We start from the raw sequence: 22,586 nt of genomic DNA on the forward strand, positions 1-22,586 counted from the left end.
TTTGTTTACTTACTTAAGCCTCAGCAATGGCGGGCGCCCCTCCCCCAGCCTCGCTGCTGTCTTGCTGTTAGATCGCAGACTGCTGTGCTAGCAATGAGGGAGGCTCCGTGGGCGTGGGACCCTCCCGGCCAGGTTTGGGATATAATCTCCTGGTGTGCCCGTTTGCTAAGACCTGTGGTAAAGCGCAGTATTGGGGTGGGAATTACCCTATTTTCCAGGTGTTGTGTGTCTCAGTTCCCATGTCTAGGAAAAGGGATTCCCTTCCCCCTTGGGCTTCCCATGTCAGGCGATGCCTCGCCCTGCTTCAGCTCTTGCTGGTCGGGCTGCAGCAGCTGACCAGCACCGATTGTCCGGCACTCCCTAGTGAGATGTACCCAGTACCTCAGTTGAAAATGCAGAAATCACCTGTCTTCTGTGTCGCTCGCACTGGGAGCTGGAGACTGGAGCTGTTCCTATTCAGCCATCTTCGCCTCCCCTTTTTAGACCATATAGGATAACTTCTTGATGTTGCCATAACATTTATAAACTGTCATGGTGCTGGTGGGAGTGCAGCAGTGAGGATGACCAGAGGTCACTCTCGTCACCATTTTGGGTTTGGTGAGTTTTAGCCAGCTTCTTTACTGTAACCTGTTTTATCAGCAAGGTGTTTATGACCTATCTTTTGCTGACCTCCTATCTCATCCTGTGACTTAGAATGCCTTAACTATCTGGGAATGAAGCCCAGCAGATGTCTGCCTCATTTTACCCAGCCCCTATTCAGTATGGAGTTGTCCTGATTTACATACCTCTGACATATTTTCCCTTTCCCTTTTATAAGAGAACCCTTAATCCTAAGAGTTGTAGAGGGATGAAGATCCATCTTCTGTAACTTTTTCAGACTAAGTAGAGGTGATGATTTTCCTACCTAACCATTAGGGTCTGTTGTATTCGGGGTAGAGAGGAACTCAGTCAGAAAGTATCAGTATGGCAAGTACCATTCATGACTCTTGAGTTCTGACAAGAGGTGATATCTGGAATATTAATAAATATTCAATTAAAGAAAACATTCAGGAAGCTTATCCTGCATTGCTATACAAAGAGCACAACAGCAATATATTCCACAAGAGTAAAGCAAAATAAGCAAAACTATCCCAAGTAAACTAAATTAGAAGGCTTTCAATGAAATGGGCAACTGTTGGGACTAAACTGATACAGGATTGCTAGCTGATTGCAGTGTGCCCAGAATTAGAATACTGATCTGGATTTTTGCATTACCTATCCTTCTTGTTTCTTCTGAGCAGCAGTCAGAGACCAATGGTTGGTTCACAAGAATAGGCAGGGTTAGCCTAAATTGCAGAAACAACTTTAAAAACAACTGATCAGACTAGAATCTAATAACAAGTATTCCATAATTCTTGAAATATAATTTCTTTCTCTAGTTTCCCATTTTTACAAAGACATAGCAAGAGCAATTTGATTTATTATACTTGGCCTGATTATTTGCATACAGTGCAGCAAGAATAATTGTTTTCTACATAAGCTTTTTGTAAATTGGCTTTGATGGAACTCTGTTCCATGGAAGGAATCTCAGATAATACTTTAAAGCTGAGCCCTGCCATGGGTTTGTACCCTCAAATACCTATGAATTGAATAAATTCCTCTCCTTCTGAGGTCTCAGGATAACCTGGGCATTCTGGACCTGTTAGAAAGTGACATTCTTTACTTACTATCAGTCAGAAAACCTGTACAGGTACTGTGTAGGCAAGGTATGAGGCCAGTTTCTCAAAAGCCTTTTATTGGCTTTACAAGTCAAGTTTGATTCCTTAATGGAAAGCACACAATTCTAGTCAAAGCCTTGTAAAATAACCAATTTCTCTAATTGTGTACTGTTATAAATGAAAGCATATTCTTATTGCACTTATGTAAATAACTATATTACCATAAATTAAGAATACTCACAAATTGTTTTCAAATTCTAGAGAAATTAGTTGGAGAGAAAGAAATATGCTCCACATTTTTTTCACAGGTATATACTTTATTCAATTGCTATGAGCTATAAATAGCTCAAAAGAAAAGTTTTATTGACTCTGAAAAACAAAACAAGAGATTGGCAAAGTTTTAAGCAAAGTTAAAAAGATTACTTCAGACTTCTTTAGTTTATGCAGTTAACTCCTGTTCTGCTTGATATTCATGAACATTTGAGCTTTCCATGAGTCTTGAAAGTTTTTCCTCTATTCTAATGTCACAATCTTCAAAGTTATCAGACACCTGCATTCAAGAACACTTGTTAGAGTCCCATAGCTGATTATAAACCACCTTTTAAAGATGATCAAAACAAGACAATTGTCTGTGGATGACAAAACATCTTAGAATAACCACAGTCAAAAACACGATTGACAAAGAAATTTGGTTACCTCTGTGGCATACAATGATTTAATGCATCAATTATTAATAACTTATGCTGTCATATTAGAATTATAGGTGTTTCTTATAATTTTGTAGCACATACCAATAACATATTTATGCAAATATAGCCCAAAGAAAGCCAAACACCATTTCATATTTGACAATGTTTCCTGTATGATTTTTATACAAAATAAGCTAAATGTCATGGTTACATTAGTGCATTATTGATGTCTAACCTAATTCTTAATAAAACCTTGGAGCCAAAGTATCCAATTTTAATTAATTTGACCGTAAGGTAAGATTTTTATAAACCTTTATAATCTTTTACAATTTTTTGTTAAAGAGTATATCATCATTAGGTTTTTGCTCTAAGAAAAACCTGTTATGCTTTTATTCCAATGTTGAGTTACAGAAAAACTGAAGAATACCCCTTTAACTTTAGCCAATATGTTCACACACAGAATTTCTTTTACAAGGTTAATTTTTCACAAACCTTCCACAACTTCGTTAAACCTTTAGCTATACCTTGACTTAAAACAATCCTTTAACCCTTTAGGCAAAAAAAAAAAAAAAAAAAAATCCACATTCCCATGCCTTCTTACAATCTTCTACCAAAAGTATTAATATATTCTACTTTCCTTACACGCCTTGCACATAGAATTGTTTCTTCAGTAGTCTGAATTACATGTTACAACATTAACTCTTAGCAACTTTTACTTTTGGTGGAAACCTTGGTAAGTTTGGGATTTTAATTATGTACTAGCTGTGGAGTCTAGCCTAGGACACACCAGGCAAAAGTGCAGACAAAGCCTTCTCTTTCGAGCTTCTAACTCCACGTGTCCCTTACCTAGCTGTAAAGCATGCAAGTTGTACTGTTAAGAGTCATAGTGGCATTTTTGAAGCATTTAGGAAGCCTAATCATTAAATTGGGCATTTTTGCATAAATTCGCTTTCATAAATTCTTTTATGACTTACACAGGCCATGTAAGATATATTTAGACTTTCTGACTTGTGTAAACATCCCTCTTTTTAAACCACCAGTCATTTTACTTTAGGACAAGAATTTACTATACAAGATCTTTTCTTATATAAATTGTTGCAGGAAGTCAGGGACCCTGAACAGAAGGACTGGCTGGAGCTGCGGCAGAGGAACATAAATTGTGAAGATTTCATGGACATTTAACAGTTCCCAAATAATACTTTTTTTTTTTTTTTTTGAAATGGAGTCTAGCTCTGTCACCTGGGCTGGAGTACAGTGGCCAGATCTCAGCTCACTGCAAGCTCCGCCCCCTGGGTTTATGCCATTCTCCAGCCTCAGCCTCCCGAGTAGCTGGGACTACAGGCGCTTGCCACCTCGCCCAGCTCATTTTTTGTACTAAATAATACTTTTATAATTTCTTATGCCTGTCTTTAATCTCTTAATCCTGTTATCTTCGGAAGCTGAGGATGTACGTCACCTCAGGACCATTGTGATAATTGTGTTAACTGTACAAATTGATTGTAAAATATGTGTGTTTGAACAATATGAAATCAGTGCACCTTGAAAAAGAACAGAATAACAGCGATTTTTAGGGAACAAGGGAAGACAACCATAAGGTCTGACTGCCTGAGGGGTTTGGCAAAAATAGCCATATTTTTCTTGTTGCAGAGAGCCTATAAACAGATGTGCAAGTAGGAGAGATATCACTAAATTATTTTCCTAGCAGGGAATATTAATATTAATACCCTGGAAAAGGAATGCATTCCTGGAGGGAGGTCTATAAATGGCCGCTCTGGGAATGTTTGTTGGGATAAGCACTGAGATATGCCCTGGTCTCCTCCAGTACTCTCAGGCTTACTAGTGAGGGGAAAAACTCTGCCCTGGTAAATTTGTGGTCAGACCAGTTCTCTGCTCTCGAACCCTGTTTTCTGTTGTTTAAGATGTTTATCAAGACAATATGTGCACTGCTGAACATAGACCCTTATCAGTGGTTCTGCTTTTTCCCTTTGTCCTGTTACCTCAGAAGCATGTGATCTTTGTTACACCCTTATTAGTGATTCTGCTTTTTGCCCTTTGGAGCATGTTATCTTTGTACCTACTCCCTGTTCTTACACCCCCTCCCCTTTTGAAACCCTTAATAAAAACATCCTGTTCTGAGACTCAGGTGGGCATCACAGTCCTACCAATATGTGATGTCACCCCTGGTGGCCCAGCTGTAAAATTCCTTTCTTTGTACTGTCTTTCTTTCTCAGCTGGCCAACACTTATGGAAAATAGAAAGAACCTATGTTGAAATATTGGGGGTGGGTTCCCCCAATAATAAATTTCTTTTCTTTATAACTTTCTTTGCATAGCTAGGGGCCATGGATAATCCACATGTTCCAAGGTCTTATCTAGACTTCAATTCTCCCAAATAAATTGAACAAGTTTTAAAAGTCAAATAATTTATAATCCTTTGGGTATATACCCATTAATCATGCTGCTATAAAGACACATGCACACATATGTTTTTTGCAGCACTATTCACAATAGCAAAGACTTGGAATCAACCCAAATGTCCATCTGTGACAGACTGGATTAAGAAAATGTGGCACATATACACCATGGAATACTATGTAGCCATAAAAAAGGATGAGTTTGTGTCCTTTGTAGGGACATGGATGCAGCTGGAAACCATCATTCTCAGCAAACTATCACAAGAACAGAAAACCAACACTGCATGTTCTCACTCATAGGTGGGAACTGAACAATGAGATCACTTGGACTCAGGAAGGGGAACATCACACACCGGGGCCTAGCATGGAGCGGGGGGGGGATTGCACTGGGAATTATACCTGATGTAAATGACGAGTTGATGGGTGCTGACGAGTGGATGGGTGCAGCACACCAACGTGGCACAAGTATACATATGTAACAAACCTGCACGTTATGCACATGTACCCTAGAACTTAAAGTATAATAATAATAAAAAAAAAATTTTTAAAAGTCAAATAAGTAGTTTATGACCTGAAAGCATTTAATAAACTTAATATTTGACCTGAAAAATTTAGACCAAATGTTTACATTTTTGAGGATATTTATATTTTATCAATAATTTTTAAAACTGTCTTTATTTCCCAAAGATTACTTAAGTCACATGGACCAAAAGGCATTACACTTTTTACTTTTCTGACAAAATATTTCATTTAAAATCTTATTATTATATAAAGCAATTAATTAAAACTCTTTCATATATAAACATCACACAGATAATACGTATAAATACACAGACAAAAGATAAAGGATCATCCTCTAAACCAAGAATTGTACCCTGAACCTGGGCTACCATTGTAAAAAGAGAAAGCATGGCCCCATGGTTACAAGGGCAAGCTCCCAAGGACATACAAGACAAGAGGGAAACCTCATACAGTTTTTTCAGGGATCTGCAGCAAAGTTTGTAACTGATCAGTTTGCTGGGCCATCTTGAAAAGTGGGCTTATAGGTGTCCTAAGCCCACATTCTATCACAAGGTACTCCTTTCCATTACAGAACACAAAAAGACACAAAAAGCACACCAAATTCACTGCAGCTTAAGACTAGCCTCATAAGTCCTTTTTCCCATTAATTAAAACATTACAGGAAATAACCAGTGATTTTTTTCCCCATTTATTCAACCAGTTTGCACAGAGAGAGAGAGAGAGAGATAGAGAGATACTGAGAAAGAGGAAAGCATTGCCTGAGGCAGAGTGGGGAAGGCAAGGCACTCAGGAAGGCCAGAGAAAAGACCCATCCATTGTAGCTGACACTGAAAAGTTCAGGCAGCTGCTTGTCAGTACGGTAGCAAAGGGATCTTTTCCAGCAGTCCCATTTTTTGGGAGATCCCGCTCCCAATGTTTAACATGGGTCCTTTTCTATTTCCTAGGTGTCTCGGCTGGTTTGAGAAATAAAGGGAAAGAGCATAAGAGAGAGAAATTTAAAGCTGGGTGTCCGGGGGAGACATTACATATCGGCAGGATCTATGATTCTCCCTTAGCTGTAAAACCAGCAAGTTTTTATTAGCGATTTTCAAAAGGGGAGGGAGTACATGAATAGGGTGTGGGTCACAGAGATCACATACTTCACAAAGTAATAAAATATCACAAAACAAATGGAGGCAGGGCAAAATCACAGGACCAAGATCACAGGACCACCGGATGGGGCGAAATTAAAATTGCTAATGAAGTTTTGGGCACGCATTGTTGTTGATAACATCTTATCAGGAAACAGGGTTTGAGAGCAGACAACCTGTCTGACCAAAATTTATTAGGTGGGAATTTTCCTCTTCCTAATAAGCCTGGGAGCACTACAGGAGACCAGGGCTTATTTCATCCCTTCAGCTTCGACCATAAAAGATGGCACACCTTGAGGGGGCTGTTCATAGGCCTACCCTCAGGGCACATTCTCTTTCTCAGGGATGTTCTTTGCTGAGAAAAAGAATTCAGTGATATTTCTCCTATTTGCTTTTGAAAGAGGAGAAATATAGCACTGTTCCATCAGGCTCACCGGTGGCCAGTTCAAAGTTACCTCTCGTTTCCTGAACATCGCTGTTATCCTGTTCTTTTTGCAAGATGCCCAGATTTCATGTTGTTCAAACACACATGCTCTACAAACAATTTGTGCAGTTAACACAATCATCACAGGGTTCTGAAATGACATTCATCCTCCTCAGCTTAAGTGTCCGTGAAATCTTCACAATTTCTGTTCAGAGATTGCAGTAAATACAGGCATAATAAATTATAAAAGTATTAATTTGGGGAACTAATAAATGTCCATGAAATCTTAACAATTCATGTTCTTCTGCTGTGGCTTCAGCCGGTCCCTCCATTTGGGGTCCCTGACTTCCTGCGTCACCCATTAGCTCTCAAGTTTCATCTTTTAGGGAGGAAAAAGCTCTCCATGTCCCATGGTCCTGTCCACACCTAATCCACCTAAACCTATAGCCATTAGCAAGCAGTGCAAGGCAGATTAATCCGATGAGAATAGCAGTTAACATCCCATAGTGCCAAACCTGTTCTTAGCTGAAAGGGACTTTACCAAGAGGGCCCTCTAAACCCCTAAGTTGGACCTCTAACCCAAGGTCAGTCAAGTGTCCATGCCTTTTATTAAGAAGAGTCTCTAACCCGCTCTGTCTTAGGAGAGACTGTAACTCCCCTAAGTGGGGCCTCTAACCCAATCCCATCCTTTACCTAGCTACCGCACCACTTATCCAAAGTTGGCCAATCAGTGCTGCAGTCTATTTCCTTTAGATAGGAGGGGTCTTCACAGTATCATCCCTTTAAGGTTAGCCAGAAAGATTTTGCTGGAGCCCATCACTTACCAAAAGTTAAGTCACTGAGTTGGTGGTTTTGGCACTACTGTCGCTTCCATGGTTGCCAGAAAGACGTTACAGGAAAGGGGTATTGATCCAGACCCCCAGAGAGGGTTCTTGGATCTTGCACAAGAAAGAATTCAGGGCGAGTCCATAGAATAAAATGAAAGTAAGTTTATTAAGAAAGCAAAGGAATAAAGAATGGCTACTCCATAGAGCAGGACCAACATCTGCTGGTTGCCCATTTTTATGGTTATTTCTTGATTACATGCTAAACAATGGGTGGACTATTCATGCCTCCCCTTTTTAGACCAATAGGGTAACTTCTTGATGTTGCCATGGCATTTGTAAACTGTCACGGTGCTGGTGGGAGTGTATTAAGGCGCTGGTGGGAGTGTAGTGAGGACGACCAGAGGTCACTCTCGTGGTCATCTTGCTTTCAGTGGGTTTCAGCCGGCTTCTTTACTGCAAGCTGTTTTATCAGTAAGGACTTTATGACCTGTATCTTGTGCCAATCTCCTATCTCATCCTGTGACTCAGAATGCCTCAGCAGGTCTCTGCCTCATTTTACCCAGCCCCTATTCAAGATGCAGTTGCCTTGGTTTACACGCCTCTGACACAGGGGTTGGGGGAGATGATAGAGCTTCATTCTCTTTTTCCTAAATATTGCTCTGCTTCTTGCTGCCTTTGGGTTTTGTCACTGGAGACTTACTTCATTGGGCCTTAAAGGATTTCTGGGTCTCAGGAGAGACCTCTGAAATGGGTATCCCTAAGGTTTTTAAAAGTAAACTATTAAGTAGGGCAAACCTGAACTCTTGAGGAAGAGGAGACATGAATGTTGACTGTGCTGAATGTGGAATGTGTGCTTTGAGGCTGGAGCATGGACTGTTGAAAAATATCTGAGGCTGCATATCTTAATTTCCACTGTTGCTTTCCTGGGTCTCCATGCCATACAACTTTGTTTATTCTCCTCTTTGATCCCTCTGCACCAACAGTCTAGTGTAGTGCTTACCTGGTAATAATGGCTGTGCTCTTGCTGTGATCTTTTATTAGGCTGTACCTTTCTTAGGGGTAAGGATCTTATTCTTATCATCTTTTGGTGCTGCCCATTGCCTGGCATGAATAAGGTGCTCAAAATATGTCTGTTTTCAAATGAATGGGGCTGGAATTTTTGCTAAGTAAGATTATATTGCATAGAACTTTTGCAAGTAATGAAATAATTGTTTTAATTCAAATAAAATTAAAATACAGAAGGAGGATATATAAATGGAACAGAAATGATTAAATATGTTGTATATATATTACATGTTGAGATATTGAAATTCACCTAAACCCTAAAAATCTGTGGAGAAGGGAGAAAAACACAAAGCATGATAATTATATCACAAGTCAGATTGTGGTAATCCAAAAAGCAGATCAGAAATTCAAGGATAAAGAATGTTCATGCCTTTGTTTAAAAACTCTTACACTGAGTCAGACAAACCATTGGTGGTACTTGGAAACAGATTTCCTTTTCACTTTACAGAGGCTAGAGAGAGAATAAGTTTTATCCTCTTGCTGTGTTTATTAGAGTCCCATGCAAAATGACAGTGAAGTGTCAGCCATATTTTTCTCATGGTATTCATTAAATTGCTTGTTCTGAGCTTCAGTGAACTGATTTTTCCAATCTCCCACAACTCCTGTGAAGAGTAATATAGAGCATATTCAATGATATTTTCATAAACTTTTACCATTTTGGATTTAGATAATCTCATGCCTCTCAATACTTAGATTGCTTATATAGATATTAACACATTGTCCTGCTGACATTGAAGTGAGAAAAGAAGTCACAGGTATGATTACTGCATTTTATAGGTGAGGTATTTGTAAATAGCAAGTTTTGTGTTTCAGTAAAGCCTGAACTCTAGATCACAGGTTCCCTAATTTTCTGCACTTCTCTACTGTACCAGCACTTTCTTAAACCTCAATACTAATATTCTATTCAAGTTAGTGAGACCTAATTTTCTTACCCTCTCTTCAGAGGTCACCGAATGACCACATTCTCAGAGTATCATATGCTCCTTCCATCTGTGCCTCTAGTTCAGGCAAAATTCTCAGTTGAACACAACTGAGAATTCTACTTTCCTATCTAAATTCTCATTGCTGTAAACATATCATTAAATTAAAGTAATAGAATATGAAGGAATGGTAGGATTGGCTAACTTTGTTTTATACTTATGCAATAGAGTATTCAAATTTTTTTTTGGCTTCAATAGCCAAAAATTGTCAGACAGCTGACAGCAAGCTATTTTTCTTCTATTTACCCCATAGTATTGAATCTATTTAGGCACTTTGAGCTGTATAACATAATTTTCATGTGTGTCATGTAAATGTGCTTAATTGTCTATGAGTAATACCATCATATCCCTTACCAGTTGGTTTAAAAGAAAACTAGGCTAATTGATTAAATTAGAGTTGGATACTTCTCCAATAAGCCTTGGATTTTTGCTTACTTTTTTTTTTAAAAAAGGTATTAGATAATTTTTTTAAAAAGTTACCAAAATAAAGAGAATGAAACAAAATTTTTCTTCATTTAAGGAGCCAACCATTGGATAGTGGAGGGTGCTCAATGGGCTGGAGGCTGAATCCTGGTCTGGCTAGACTCTGACAATGATGACTCATAGTCCTACCTTGGCCATTCTGTGAGATGACACAGATTGAGTAACACTCAAAGCACCACCCTCTGACTCTTACGGCCAACAATATTTGCCACTGTCTCCCAGAATGTATTGAGAGGAACACTTGTTTCATGGAGATTAATAGGCTTTACTGGAGAAAGAGTTTTTGGTCACATACATTTTTGAAGCTCTGCGTTATGCAGAGTTAAACCAGTTTCCTTGCAGAAACTATAATATGCTTCAAAGGGTGTAGGGCAAGGTGTGTAGTGTCCCACACTTCTCTGATGGTGAAGCACATGCTCTCAGAATAAAGCTTTAAACAACTCACTTCAGGAAACACTGTAAACAGTGGTTTCAACTAGCTTGAACGTGAGAAGACATTGATAAATTGATATTGTTTATTCTGTTAGAAGAAAGAGAAAGCAACTATACATCACCTTTTCTCAAGAATGGAGAGAGATGATGATTCATTTTAATTTCATTTATGTAGTTGGTCATGGGGTTCTTTTTCATTACATCAAATGAAGTATTATAGACAATTTTGTCTAAAATCTCTTCTTTTAGGTTCTTCCCAAGGAATTCCATTATCTTTCTGATTTCACGTTTTGGATCCTGTTGGGGAGAATAGAAGAAAAGAGAGCTCTCTAAGAAAGGAAAAAATATAACAACAGTCAAACCTTAAAAAATTATGGGAATAATGGTTAAAATCTTTTAAACAATGTCAGTTTATGTTTAAAAGTAATTTTGAAATGCTTTGCTTATTAACATATGCAGATCTGTAAATGTCAGTTCAACAAATATGGCAATCTTAAAGTGCAGTGATATGCAAACAAGTGTGTTTGTTTCTGTGCTGTAGCTGATGTTAAGAGGACATGCTGAGAACGGTTTCATCTGGGAAGTTTAATATTTTACTGGGAAGTTTAATATTTTACTCACTTTCATTGTTAGCAGATAAGAAGTTATTTGGGAAAAAACATCACAAGACAGTTGAAAAACTCTGAAGACAAAAGACACAAACTCTTGGGAGCTCTGTCACCTGAGAAACCCAAGTACTCATCCTGGAAGATGTAGGACAAAATTATATTGCCTTTCTACTGCTGCAGCTGGTAGTCTCTTGAAAGTTCTACCTCCTGGCTGGAGGCCATGCAACTCAAGTCATTGTAGCAACTCATAACAGAACAACCCTGCTCCAAAGAAGGAGGAAAAGCAACAGCTAATTCCACTGCCTGCATCACCCTGGCTAACCAGAGGTCTTGAGTCTGTCCATGTGACAACTTCATTGCTAGCATAACCAGCATTCAAGAAAACCAGTGCACTAAACAAAACTACGAACAAGGACTCCCACAGAGTTCATTTCACCCCCTTGCCACCTCCATCAGAATAGGTGCTGGTATCCATGGCTGAGACACCTGAAGATGGATCACATCACAGGACTCTCTGCAGACACTCCCCAGTGTCAGCCCATAGCCTGGTAGCTCTACTCGGTGGTTAGGCCCAGAAGGGCAATAACAATCACTGCAGTATGGCTCTCAGAAAGCCCTAATCTTAGAGGAAAACAGGGAGAGCACCACATCAAGGAGTTACCCTGTGGGACAAAAGAATCTGAACAACAGTCCTTGGATTCCAGATCTTTCCCCTGAAAGAGTCTACCCAAATGAGAAGGAACCAGAAAAGTAATTCTGGTAGTATGACAAAACAAGGTTCTGTAACACCCCTAAAAGATCACACTAGCTCTCCAGCAATGAATCCAAACCAAGAATAAATCTCTGAATTGCCAGAAAAAGAATTCAGAAGGTTGATTATTAAGCTACTCAAGAAGATACCAGAGAAAGATAAAAACCAATTTAAAGATATTTGAAAAATTAGAGAATATGAATGAAAAAGTCTCCAGAGAAATAGATATCTTAGGGAAAAGACAATCAGAACTTCTGGAAATGAAAGACATACTTAGAGAAATGGAAAATACACTGGCAAATTTCAACAATAGAATTGAACAAGTAGAAAAAAGTAATTCAGAACTTGAAGGCAAGGCTTTTGAATTAACCCAATTCAACAGAGACAAAAAAGAACCAAAAAATGAACAAAGCCTTCAAGAAATTTGGGATTATGTTAAACAAAAATAAGAATAATTGGTGTTCCGGAAGAAGAGAAATCTAACAGTTTGGGAAAGTTATTTAAGAGAATAATCGAGAAAAATTTCCCTGGTCTTGCTAGAGATCTGGACATCTAAATACAAGAAGCTCAAAGAATACCCAGGAAATTCATCGTAAAAAAGATCTTCACCCAGGTACATAGTCATCAGGTTATCTAAAGTCCAGACAAAGTAACGAATTTTTTTTTTTTTTTTTTTTTTGGATACAGTGTTTTGCTCTTGTCACTCAGGCTAGAGTGCAATGAATGGCATGATCTTGGGTCATCGCAACCTCCACCTCCCAGGTTCAAGCGATTCTCCTTCCTGCCTCAGCCTTCCAAGTAGCTGGGATTACAGGCATGCACCACCATGCCCCACTACTTTTGCATTTTTAGTAGAGATGGGGTTACTCCATGTTGGTCAGGCTAATCTTGAACTCCCAACCTCAGGTGATCCACCTGCCTTGGCCTCCCAAAGTGCTGGGATTACAGGCATGAGCCACCATTCTTGGCTAGAATCTTAAGAGCTGTGAATCAAAAACATCAGTTAACCTATATAGAAAAACCTATTGGATTAATGCAGATTTCTCAGCAGAAACCTTGCAAGCCAGAAGGGATTGGGGTCCTACCTTTAACCTCCTTAAACAATATAATTAACAGCCAAGAACTTTGTATCTAACAAAACTAGCTTTGTAATGAAGGAGAGATAAACTCTTTTTCAGACAAACAAATGCTCAGGGAATTCAGCGCTTGCAGAGAGCTGGCAAGTTCTGCGAGACATGCCAAAAGGAGTTCTCAATCTTGATACAAAACCTTAAAATACACCAAAATAGAACCTCCTTAAGGCATAAACCTCACAGGACCTATAAAACAATAACACAATGAAAAAAGCACAAAGTATTCAGGCAACGACTAGCATCATGAATAGAACGGCACCTCAAATCTCATTACAGACATTGAATGTAAATGACCTACAGGCTCCACTTAAAAGATACAGAATGGCAGAATGGATAAAAATCCACCAACCACGTATCTCCTGTCTTCAAGAGACTCACCTAACACATAAAGACTCACATAAACTTAAGGTAAGGGGGTGGTGAAAGATAATCCATGAAAATGGAAACCAAAAGTGAGCAGGAGTAGCTATTCTTATATTGGACAAAACAGACTTTAAAGCAACAACAGTTAAAAAAGACAAAGGGGAAGATGGTCAAATAGGAACAGCTCTGGTCTACAGCTCCCATTGAGATCGATGCAGAAGATGGGTGATTTCTGCATTTCCAACTGAGGTACCTGGTTCATCTCATGGGGACTGGTTGGACAGTGGGTGCAGCTCACGGAGGGTGAGCTGAAGCAGGGCAGGGTGTCAGCTCACCCAGGAAGTGCAAGGGGTCAGGGGATTTCCCTTTCCTAGCCATGGGAAGCCATGAGTGACTGTACCTGGAGGAGCGGTACACTCCTGCCCAAATACTGCACTTTTCCCACTGTATTTGCAACCCACAGACCAGGAGATCCCCTCCTGTGCCTGGCTTGGCAGCTCCCACACTCATGGAGCTGTGTTTGCTGCTAGCGCAGCAGTCTGAGATTGACCTGGGACGTGGTAGCTTGGTAGGGGGAGGGGCATCCACCATTGCTGAGGCTTGAGTAGGCAATTCCATGCTCACAGTGTAAACAAAGTGGCAGGGAAGCTCAAACTGGGTGGAGCCCACCACAGCTCAACAAGGCCTAATACCTCTCTAGATTCCACCTCTGGGGGTAGGGCATATCTGAACAAAAGGCAGCAGACAGCTTCTCCAGACTTAAACATCCCTGTCTAACAGCTCTGAAGGAGGAGTGGTTCTCCCAGCATGGTGTTCGAGCTCCAATAATGGACAGACTGCCTCCTCAAGTGGGTCCCTGAGTCCCATGTAGCCTGACTGGGAGAAACCTCCCAGTAGGGGCTGACAGACACCTTATACAGGCAGGTGCCCCTCTGGGATGAAGCTTCCAGAAGAAGGATCAGGCAGCAATATTTGCTGTCCTTCAGCCTCCACTGGTGATACCTAGGCAAACAGGGTCTGGAGCCGACCTCCAGCAAACTTCAACAGACCTGCAGCTGAGAGGCCTGTTAGAAAATTCCAAAAACCAGAAGGCCTCTTCTCCTCCAAAGTATCATAGCTCCTCACTAGCAAGGGAAGAAAACTGGACAGAGAATGAGTTTGATGAGTTGACAGAAGTAGGCTTCAGAAGGTGGGCAATAACAAACTTCTCCAAGCTAAAGGAGCATGTTCTAACCCATTGCAAGGAAGCTAAAAACCTTGAAAAAAGATTAGATGAATGGCTAACTAGAATAAACAGTGCAGAAAAGAGCTTAAGTGACCTGACAGAGCTGAAAACCACAGTACAAGAACTTGGTGAAGCATACACAACCTTTAGTAGCCAATTTGATCAAATGGAAGAAAGGATATCAGTGATTGAAGATCAAATGAAATAAAGTGAGAAGACAAGATTAGAGAAAAAAGAGTGAAAAGAAATGAACAAAGCCTCCAAGAAATATGGGACTATGTGAAAAGACCAAGTCTACGTTTGCTTGGTGTACCTGAAAGTGACCAGGAGAATGGAACCAAGTTAGAAAACACTCCTCAGGATATTATCCAGGAGAACTTCCCCAGTGAAGGAGAAATAAAATCCTTTACAGACAAGGAAATGCTGAGAGATTTTGTCACCACTAGGGTGGCCTTACAAGAGCTCCTGAAGTAAGCACTAAACATGGATAGGAACAGCCGGTACCAGCCACTGAAAAAACATGCCACATTATAAAGATCATTGATGCTATGAAGAAACTGCATCAATTAACAGGCAAAATAATCAGCTAGCATCATAATGACAGCATCAAATTCACACATAAAAATATGAACCTTAAATGTAAATGGGCTAAATGCCCCAGTTAAAAGACATAGACTGGCAAATTGGATAAAGAGTCAAGACTCATTGGTGTGCTGTATTCAGGAGACCCATCTCATGTGCAAAGACACACATAGGCTCAAAATAAAGGGATGGAGGAATATTTACCAAGCAAATGGAAAGCAAAAAAAATGCAGGGCATTGCAATCCTGGTTTCTCGTAAAACAGACTTTAAGCCATCAAAGATCAAAAGAGACAAGGCCATTACATAATGGTAAATGGATCAATTCAACAAGAAGAGCTAACTATCCTAAACATATATGCACCCAATACAGGAGCACCCAGATTCACAAAGCAAGTTCTTACAGACCTACAAAGAGACTTACACTCCCACACAATAATAATGGGAAACTTTAACACCCCACTGTCAATATTGGACAGATGAACGAGAAAGAAAATTAACAAGGATATCCAGGACTTGAATGCAGCTCTGGACCAAGCAGACCTAAGAGACATCTACAGAACTCTCCACCCCAAATCAGCAGAATATACATTCTTCTCAGCATCATATCACACTTATTCTAAAATTGAGCACATCATTGGAAGTAAAACATTCCTCAGCAAATGTAAAAGAACAGAAATCACAACAAACTGTCTCTTAGACCACAGTGCAATCAAATTAGAACTCAGGATTAAGAAACTCACTCAAAACTGCACAACTACATGGAAACTGAACAACCTGCTCTTGAATGACTACTGGGTAAATAACAAAATAAAGGCAAAAATAAAGATGTTCTTTGAAACTAATGAGAACAAAAACACAATGTACCAGAATCTTGGACACATTTAAAGCAGTGCATAGAGAGAAATTTATAGTACACTAAATGCCCATAAGATAAAGCTGGAGAGATATAAATTCGACACCCTAACATCACAATTAAAAGAACTAGAGAAGCAAGAGCAAACAAATTCAAAAGCTAACAGAAGACAAGAAATAACTAAGATCAGAGTGGAACTGAAGGAGATAGAGGCACAAAAAACCCTTCAAAAAATCAATGAATCCAGGAGCTGGTTTTTTGAAAAGATCAACAAAATAGAAAGACCAATTGCAAGAGTAATGAAGAAAAGAGAGAAGAATCAAATAGACGCAATAAAAAATGATAAAAGGGGATATCACCACCAATCCCACAGAAATACAAACTACCGTCAGAGAATACTATAAACACCACTACGCAAATAAACTAGAAAATCTAGAAGAAACAGACAAATTCCCGGATACATACACTCTTCCAAGACTAAACTGGGAAGAAGGTGAATCTCTGAATACACCAGTAACAGGTTCTGAAATTGAGGCAATAATTAATAGTCTACCAACCAAAAGAAGTCCAGGACCAGATGGATTCACTGCTGAATTCTACCAGAGGTACAAAGAGGAGCTGGCACTATTCCTTCTGAAACTATTCGACCAATGGAAAAAGAGGGAATCCTCCCTAACTCATTTTATGAGGCCAACATCATCCTGATACCAAAGCCTGGCAGAGACACAACAAAAAAAGAGAATTTTAGGCCAATATCCCTGATGAACATTGATGCAAAAATCCTCAATAAAATACTGGCAAACCAAATCCAGCAGCACATCAAAAAGCTAATCCACCATGATCAAGTCGGCTTCATCCCTGGGATGCAAGGCTGGTTCCACATACGCAAATCAATAAATGTAATCCATCACATAAACAGAACCAAAGACAAAAACCACATGATTATCTCAATAAATGCAGAAAAGGCCTTTGGCAAAATTTAATAGCCTTTCGTGCTAAAATCTCTCGATAAACTAGGTATTGATGGAATGTATATCAACATAATAAGAGCTATTTATGAAAAACCCACAGCCAATATCATACTGAATGGGCAAAAATTGGAAAAATTCCCTTTGAAAACTGGCACAAGACAGGGATGCCCTCTCTCACCACTCCTATTCAACATAGTATTGGAAGTTCTGCCCAGGGCAATCAGGCAAGAGAAAGCAATAAATCGCATTCAAATAGAAAGAAAGGAAGTTAAATTGTCTCTATTTGCAGATGACATGATTGTATATTTAGAAAACCCCATCGTCTCAGCCCCGAATCTCTTCAGGCTGATAGGCAACTTCAGCAAAGTCTCAGGATACAAAATCAATGTGCAGAAATCACAAGCATTCCTATACACCAATAACAGACAAACAGAGAGCCAAATCATGAGTGAACTCCCATTCACAATTGCTTCAAAGAGAATCAAATACCTAGGAATACAACTTACAAGGAATGTGAAGGACCTCTTCAAAGAGAACTACAAACCACTGCTCAACGAAATAAAAGAGGACACAAACAAATGGAAGAACATTCCATGCTGATGGATAGGAAGAACCAATCTCGTGAAAATGGTCTTACTGCCCAAAGTAATTTATAGATTCAATGCTATCCCCATCAAACTACCACTGACTTTCTTCACAGGATTGGAAAAAAAACTACTTTAAACTTCATATGGAACCAAAAAAGAGTCTGTATAGCCAAGACAGTCCTTCACAAGAAGAAAAAAGCTGGAGGCATCATGCTACCTGACTTCAAACTTTACTACAAGGCTACAGTAACCAATACATCATGGTACTGGTACCAAAATAGATATATAGACCAATGTAACCTAACGGAGGGCTCAGAAATAACATCACACATCTACCACCATCTGATCTTTGACAAACTTGACACACAAAAGCAATGGGGAAAAGATTCCCTATTTAATAAATGCTGTTGGGAAAACTGGCTAGCCATATGCAGAAAACTGAAACTAGACCCCTTCCTTACACCTTATACAAAAATCAACTCAAGATGGATCAAAGACTTAAACATAAGACCTAGGACCATAAAAATCCTAGAAGAAAATCAGGCCAATACCATTCAGAATATAGGCATGGACAAAGCCTTCATATCTAAAACACCAAAAGCAATGACAACAAAAGCCAAAATTGGCACTTGGGATCTAATTAAACTAAAGAGCTTCTGCACAGCAAAAGAAACTATCATCAGAGTGAGCAGGCAACCTACAGAATGGGAGAAAATTTTTGCAATCTATTGATCTGACAAAGGGCTAATATCCAGAATCTACAAATAACTTAAAAAACATTTATAAGAAAAAAGCAAACAACCCCATCAAAAAATGGTCAAAGGATATGAACAGATACTTCTCAAAAGAAGGCATTTATGCAGGCAACAGACATATGAAAAAGTGCTCATCATCACTGGTCATTAGAGAAATGCAAATCAAAACCACAATGAGATACCATCTCGTGCCAGTTAGAATGGCCATCATTACAAAGTCAGGAAACAACAGATGCTGGAGAGGTTGTGGAAAAACAGAACACTTTTACACTGTTAGTGGAAATGTAAATTAGTTCAACTACTGTGGAAGACAGTGTGGCGATTCCTCAAGGATCTAGAACTAGCAATCACATTACTGAGAATATACCCAAAGGATTATAAATCATTCTATGATAAATACACATGCATACATGTGTTTATTGTGGCACTATTCCAATAGCAAAGACTTGGAACCAACCCAAATGTCCATCAGTGACAGACTGGATTAAGAAAATGTGGCACATATACACCATGGAATCCTATGCAGCCATAAAAAAGAATGAGTTCATGTCCTTTGCAGGGACATGGATAAAGCTGGAAACCATCATTCGCAGCAAACTACCACAAGATCAAAAAACCAAACACTGCATGTTCTCACTCATAAGTGGGAGTTGAACAATGAGAACACATGAGACACAGGGAGGGTATCATCACACACCAGGGCCTGTGGGTGTGGGGGGCTGGGAAGGGATAACATCAGGAGAAATACCTAATGTAGGTGATGGGTTGATGGGTGCAGCAAACCACCATGGCACATATATTTCTATGTAACAAAACTGCATATTCTGCATATGTAACCCAGAAGTTAAAGTATGATAATAATAAAAAAAGACAAAAGGGACAGTATACAATCATAAAAGGACTAGCCAAATAGGAAAATATCACAAATTTAAATATATATGCACCTAACACTGGAGCTCCCAATTTTATAAAACAATCACTAGTGGACCTGAGAAATGAGATAAATGGCAACACAATAGTAGTGGGGCACTTCAATACTCCACTGACAGCACTAGACAGGTCATCAAGACAGAAAATCAACAAACAAACAATGGATTTAAACTATATCCTAGAACAACTGGACTTAACAGACATTTACAGGACATTCTGTGCAACAACTGCAGAATATAAATTCTTTTTATCAGCACATGGAACATTCTCCAAGACAGACCTTGTAATAGGCCACAAAATAAGCCTCAATAAATTTAAGAAAACTGAAATCATATCAATCTCTCAGACCATAGTGGAATAAAACTGGAAATTAACTTCAAAAGGAATCCACAAAGCTATACGAATACATGGAAATTAAATACTCTTTTCTTGAATGATCCTTGGGTCAACAATGAAATCAAGATGGAAATTTAAAAATTATTTGAATAAAATGGTAATAGTGACACGACCAACCAAAACCTCTGGGATACAGCAAAAGTGGAGCTAAGAGGAAAGTTCATAGTATTAAATGCCTACATGAAAAAGTCTGAAAGAGCACAAATAGAAAATGTATACTCACACTTCAAGGAACTAGAGAAAACAGAACAAACCAAATCCAAACCCAGGAGAAGAAAAGAAATGACCAAGATCAGGGCAGAACTAAATGAAATTAAAACAAAAAAGATAAATGAAACAAAAAGCTCATTCTTTGAAAAGATAAAATCAATAGACCATTAGTGAGATTAATCAAGAAAAGGGAGAAGATCAAAATAAGCTCAATTAGAAAATGGGAGATGTTACAACCAATATCACAAAAATACAAAAGATCATTTAAGACTACTATGAACACCTTTGAGCACACAAACTAGCAAACCTAGAAGAGATGGATAAGTTCCTGGAAGTATATAACTCTCCTAGATTAAACCAGGAAGAAATAGAAACTCTGAGCAGACCAATAGCAAGTAGTGACATTGAAACAGTATAAAAAAATTGCCAACAAAAAAGTCCAGGAACAGATGAATTAAGAGCTGAATTCTATGAGACATTTAAAGAAGAATTGGCACCAATCTTATTGAAACTATTCGAAAGATAGAGGCAGTCCTCCCTAAATGATTCTGTGAAGCCAATATTATCCTAATATAAAAACCAGGAAAGGACATAACAAAAAAAATTACAGACCAATATCCCTGGTGAACATAGATGCAAAAATATTCAACAAAATACTAGCTAACTGAATCCCACAGCATATCAAAAAGATAATACACCATGATCAAGTGGGGTTCATACCAGGGAGGCAGAGCTGGTTTAGCACATGCAAGTGAATAAATGTGATACACCACATAAACAGAAGTAGAAACAAAAATCATACGATCATCTCAATAGATGCAGGAAAAGCCTTTGACAAAATCCAGTACCCCTTTATGATCAAAACCCTCAGCAAAATCGGCATTGAAGGGACATACCTTAAGATAGTAAAAGCCATCTAGGACAAGCCCACAGCCAACGTTATACTGAATAGGGGAAAAGATGAAAGTATTTTTCCTGAGAACTGGAAGAAGATAAGGTTGCCCACTTTCACCACTTCTATTCAACATCGTACTGGAAGTCCTAGCCAGACAAGAGAAAGAAATAAAGGGCATCCAAATTGGTAAAGAGGAAGTCAAAATGTTGCTGTTTTCCAGTAACATGACTGCATACCTAGAAAACCCTAAAGACTCATCCAAAAAGCTCCTAGATCTGACAAATGAATTCAGTAAAGTTTCAGGATACAAAATCAATGTACACAAATTAGTAGCACTGCTATACACCAACAGTGACCAAGCTGAGAATCAAATCAAGAACTCAACCCCCTTTACAATAGCTGCAAAAAATAAAATACTTAGTAATATGTCTAATCAAAGAGGTGAAATACCTCTACAAGGAAAACTACAAAAAACTTCTGAAAGAAATCAGAGATGACACAAACAAATAGAAGCATACCCCATGCTGATGGATGGGTAGGATCAATATTGTGAAAATGATCATACTGCCAAAAGCAATCTATAAATTCAATGCAATTCCCATCAAATTACCATCTTTTTTTTTTTTTTTTTCTGAGACAGAGTCTCGCTCTTGTCTAGGCTGGAGTGCAATGGCGTGATCTTGGCTCACCACAACCTCCACCTCCTGGGTTCAAGTGATTCTCCTGCCTCAGCCTCTCAAGTAGCTGGGATTACAGGCATGTGCCACCATGGCCAGCTAATTTTGTATTTTTAGTAGAGATGGGATTTCACCATGTTTACCAGGTTGGTCTTGAACTCCTGACCTGCCTCGGCCTCCCAAAGTGTTGGGATTATAGGCATGAGTGTCTGTGCCCAACTGTCATTATTTTATACAGAACTAGAAAAAACAATTGTAAAACTTATATGGAACAAAAAAGGAGCTTGCATAGCCAAAGCAAGCCTAAGCAAAAAGAACATATCTGGAGGCGTCGCATTACCCAACTTTAAACTATACTACAAAGCTATAGTTACCAAAACAGCATGGTACTTGTATAAAAACAGGCACATAGACCAATGGAACAGAATAGAAAACCCAGAAATAAACTGAAATACTTACAGCCAACTGGCCTTTGACAAGGCAAACAAAAATATAAAGTGGGGAAAGGACATCCTATTCAACAAATGGTGCTGGGATAATTGGCAAGCCACATATAGAAGAATGAAACTGAATTCTCATTTTTAACCTTATGCAAAAATCAACTCAAGATGGATCAAAGACTTAAATGTAAGACCTGAAACCACAAAAATTCTAGAAGATAACATTGGAAAAACTCTTCTAGACATTGGCCTAGGCAAAGAGTTTATGGCCAAGACACCCCAGAAGCAAACACAACAAAAACAATGATAAATAGATAGGAATTAATTAAACTGAAAAGCTTCTGCCCAGCAAAAGAAATAATCAGCAGAGTTAACAGACAACCCACAACATGGGAGAAAATATTAACAAACTATGCATCTGATACAGGAGTAATATCCAGAATTTACAAGGAACTCAAAGAAATCAACAAGAAGAAACAAACCCATCAAAAAGTGGTCTAAGGACATCAATAGACAATTCTCAAAATAAGATATACACATGGCCAAC

General features: G+C 38.9%; 1 protein-coding gene across 1 annotated transcript in view; it reads right to left on the bottom strand.

The window, feature by feature from the left end:
• Nucleotides 1-8,957: 8,957 nt before the first annotated feature.
• The window catches only part of LOC117062246 (sulfotransferase 1C2-like), a 30,631-nt gene continuing 17,002 nt past the window's right edge, over nucleotides 8,958-22,586 (bottom strand). Inside the window, exons 6-7 of the mRNA XM_033175546.1 lie at nucleotides 10,785-10,959; nucleotides 8,958-9,369 (exon numbers count right to left, since the gene is read on the bottom strand). Coding sequence (XP_033031437.1) covers nucleotides 9,257-9,369; nucleotides 10,785-10,959 — 288 coding nt within the window. The 3' untranslated portion in view covers nucleotides 8,958-9,256. The remainder of the gene's footprint in view (nucleotides 9,370-10,784; nucleotides 10,960-22,586) is intronic.

Source organism: Trachypithecus francoisi, unplaced genomic scaffold (assembly GCF_009764315.1).
Source record: "Trachypithecus francoisi isolate TF-2019V2 unplaced genomic scaffold, Tfra_2.0 Lachesis_group17, whole genome shotgun sequence".
NCBI lineage: Eukaryota > Metazoa > Chordata > Mammalia > Primates > Cercopithecidae > Trachypithecus > Trachypithecus francoisi.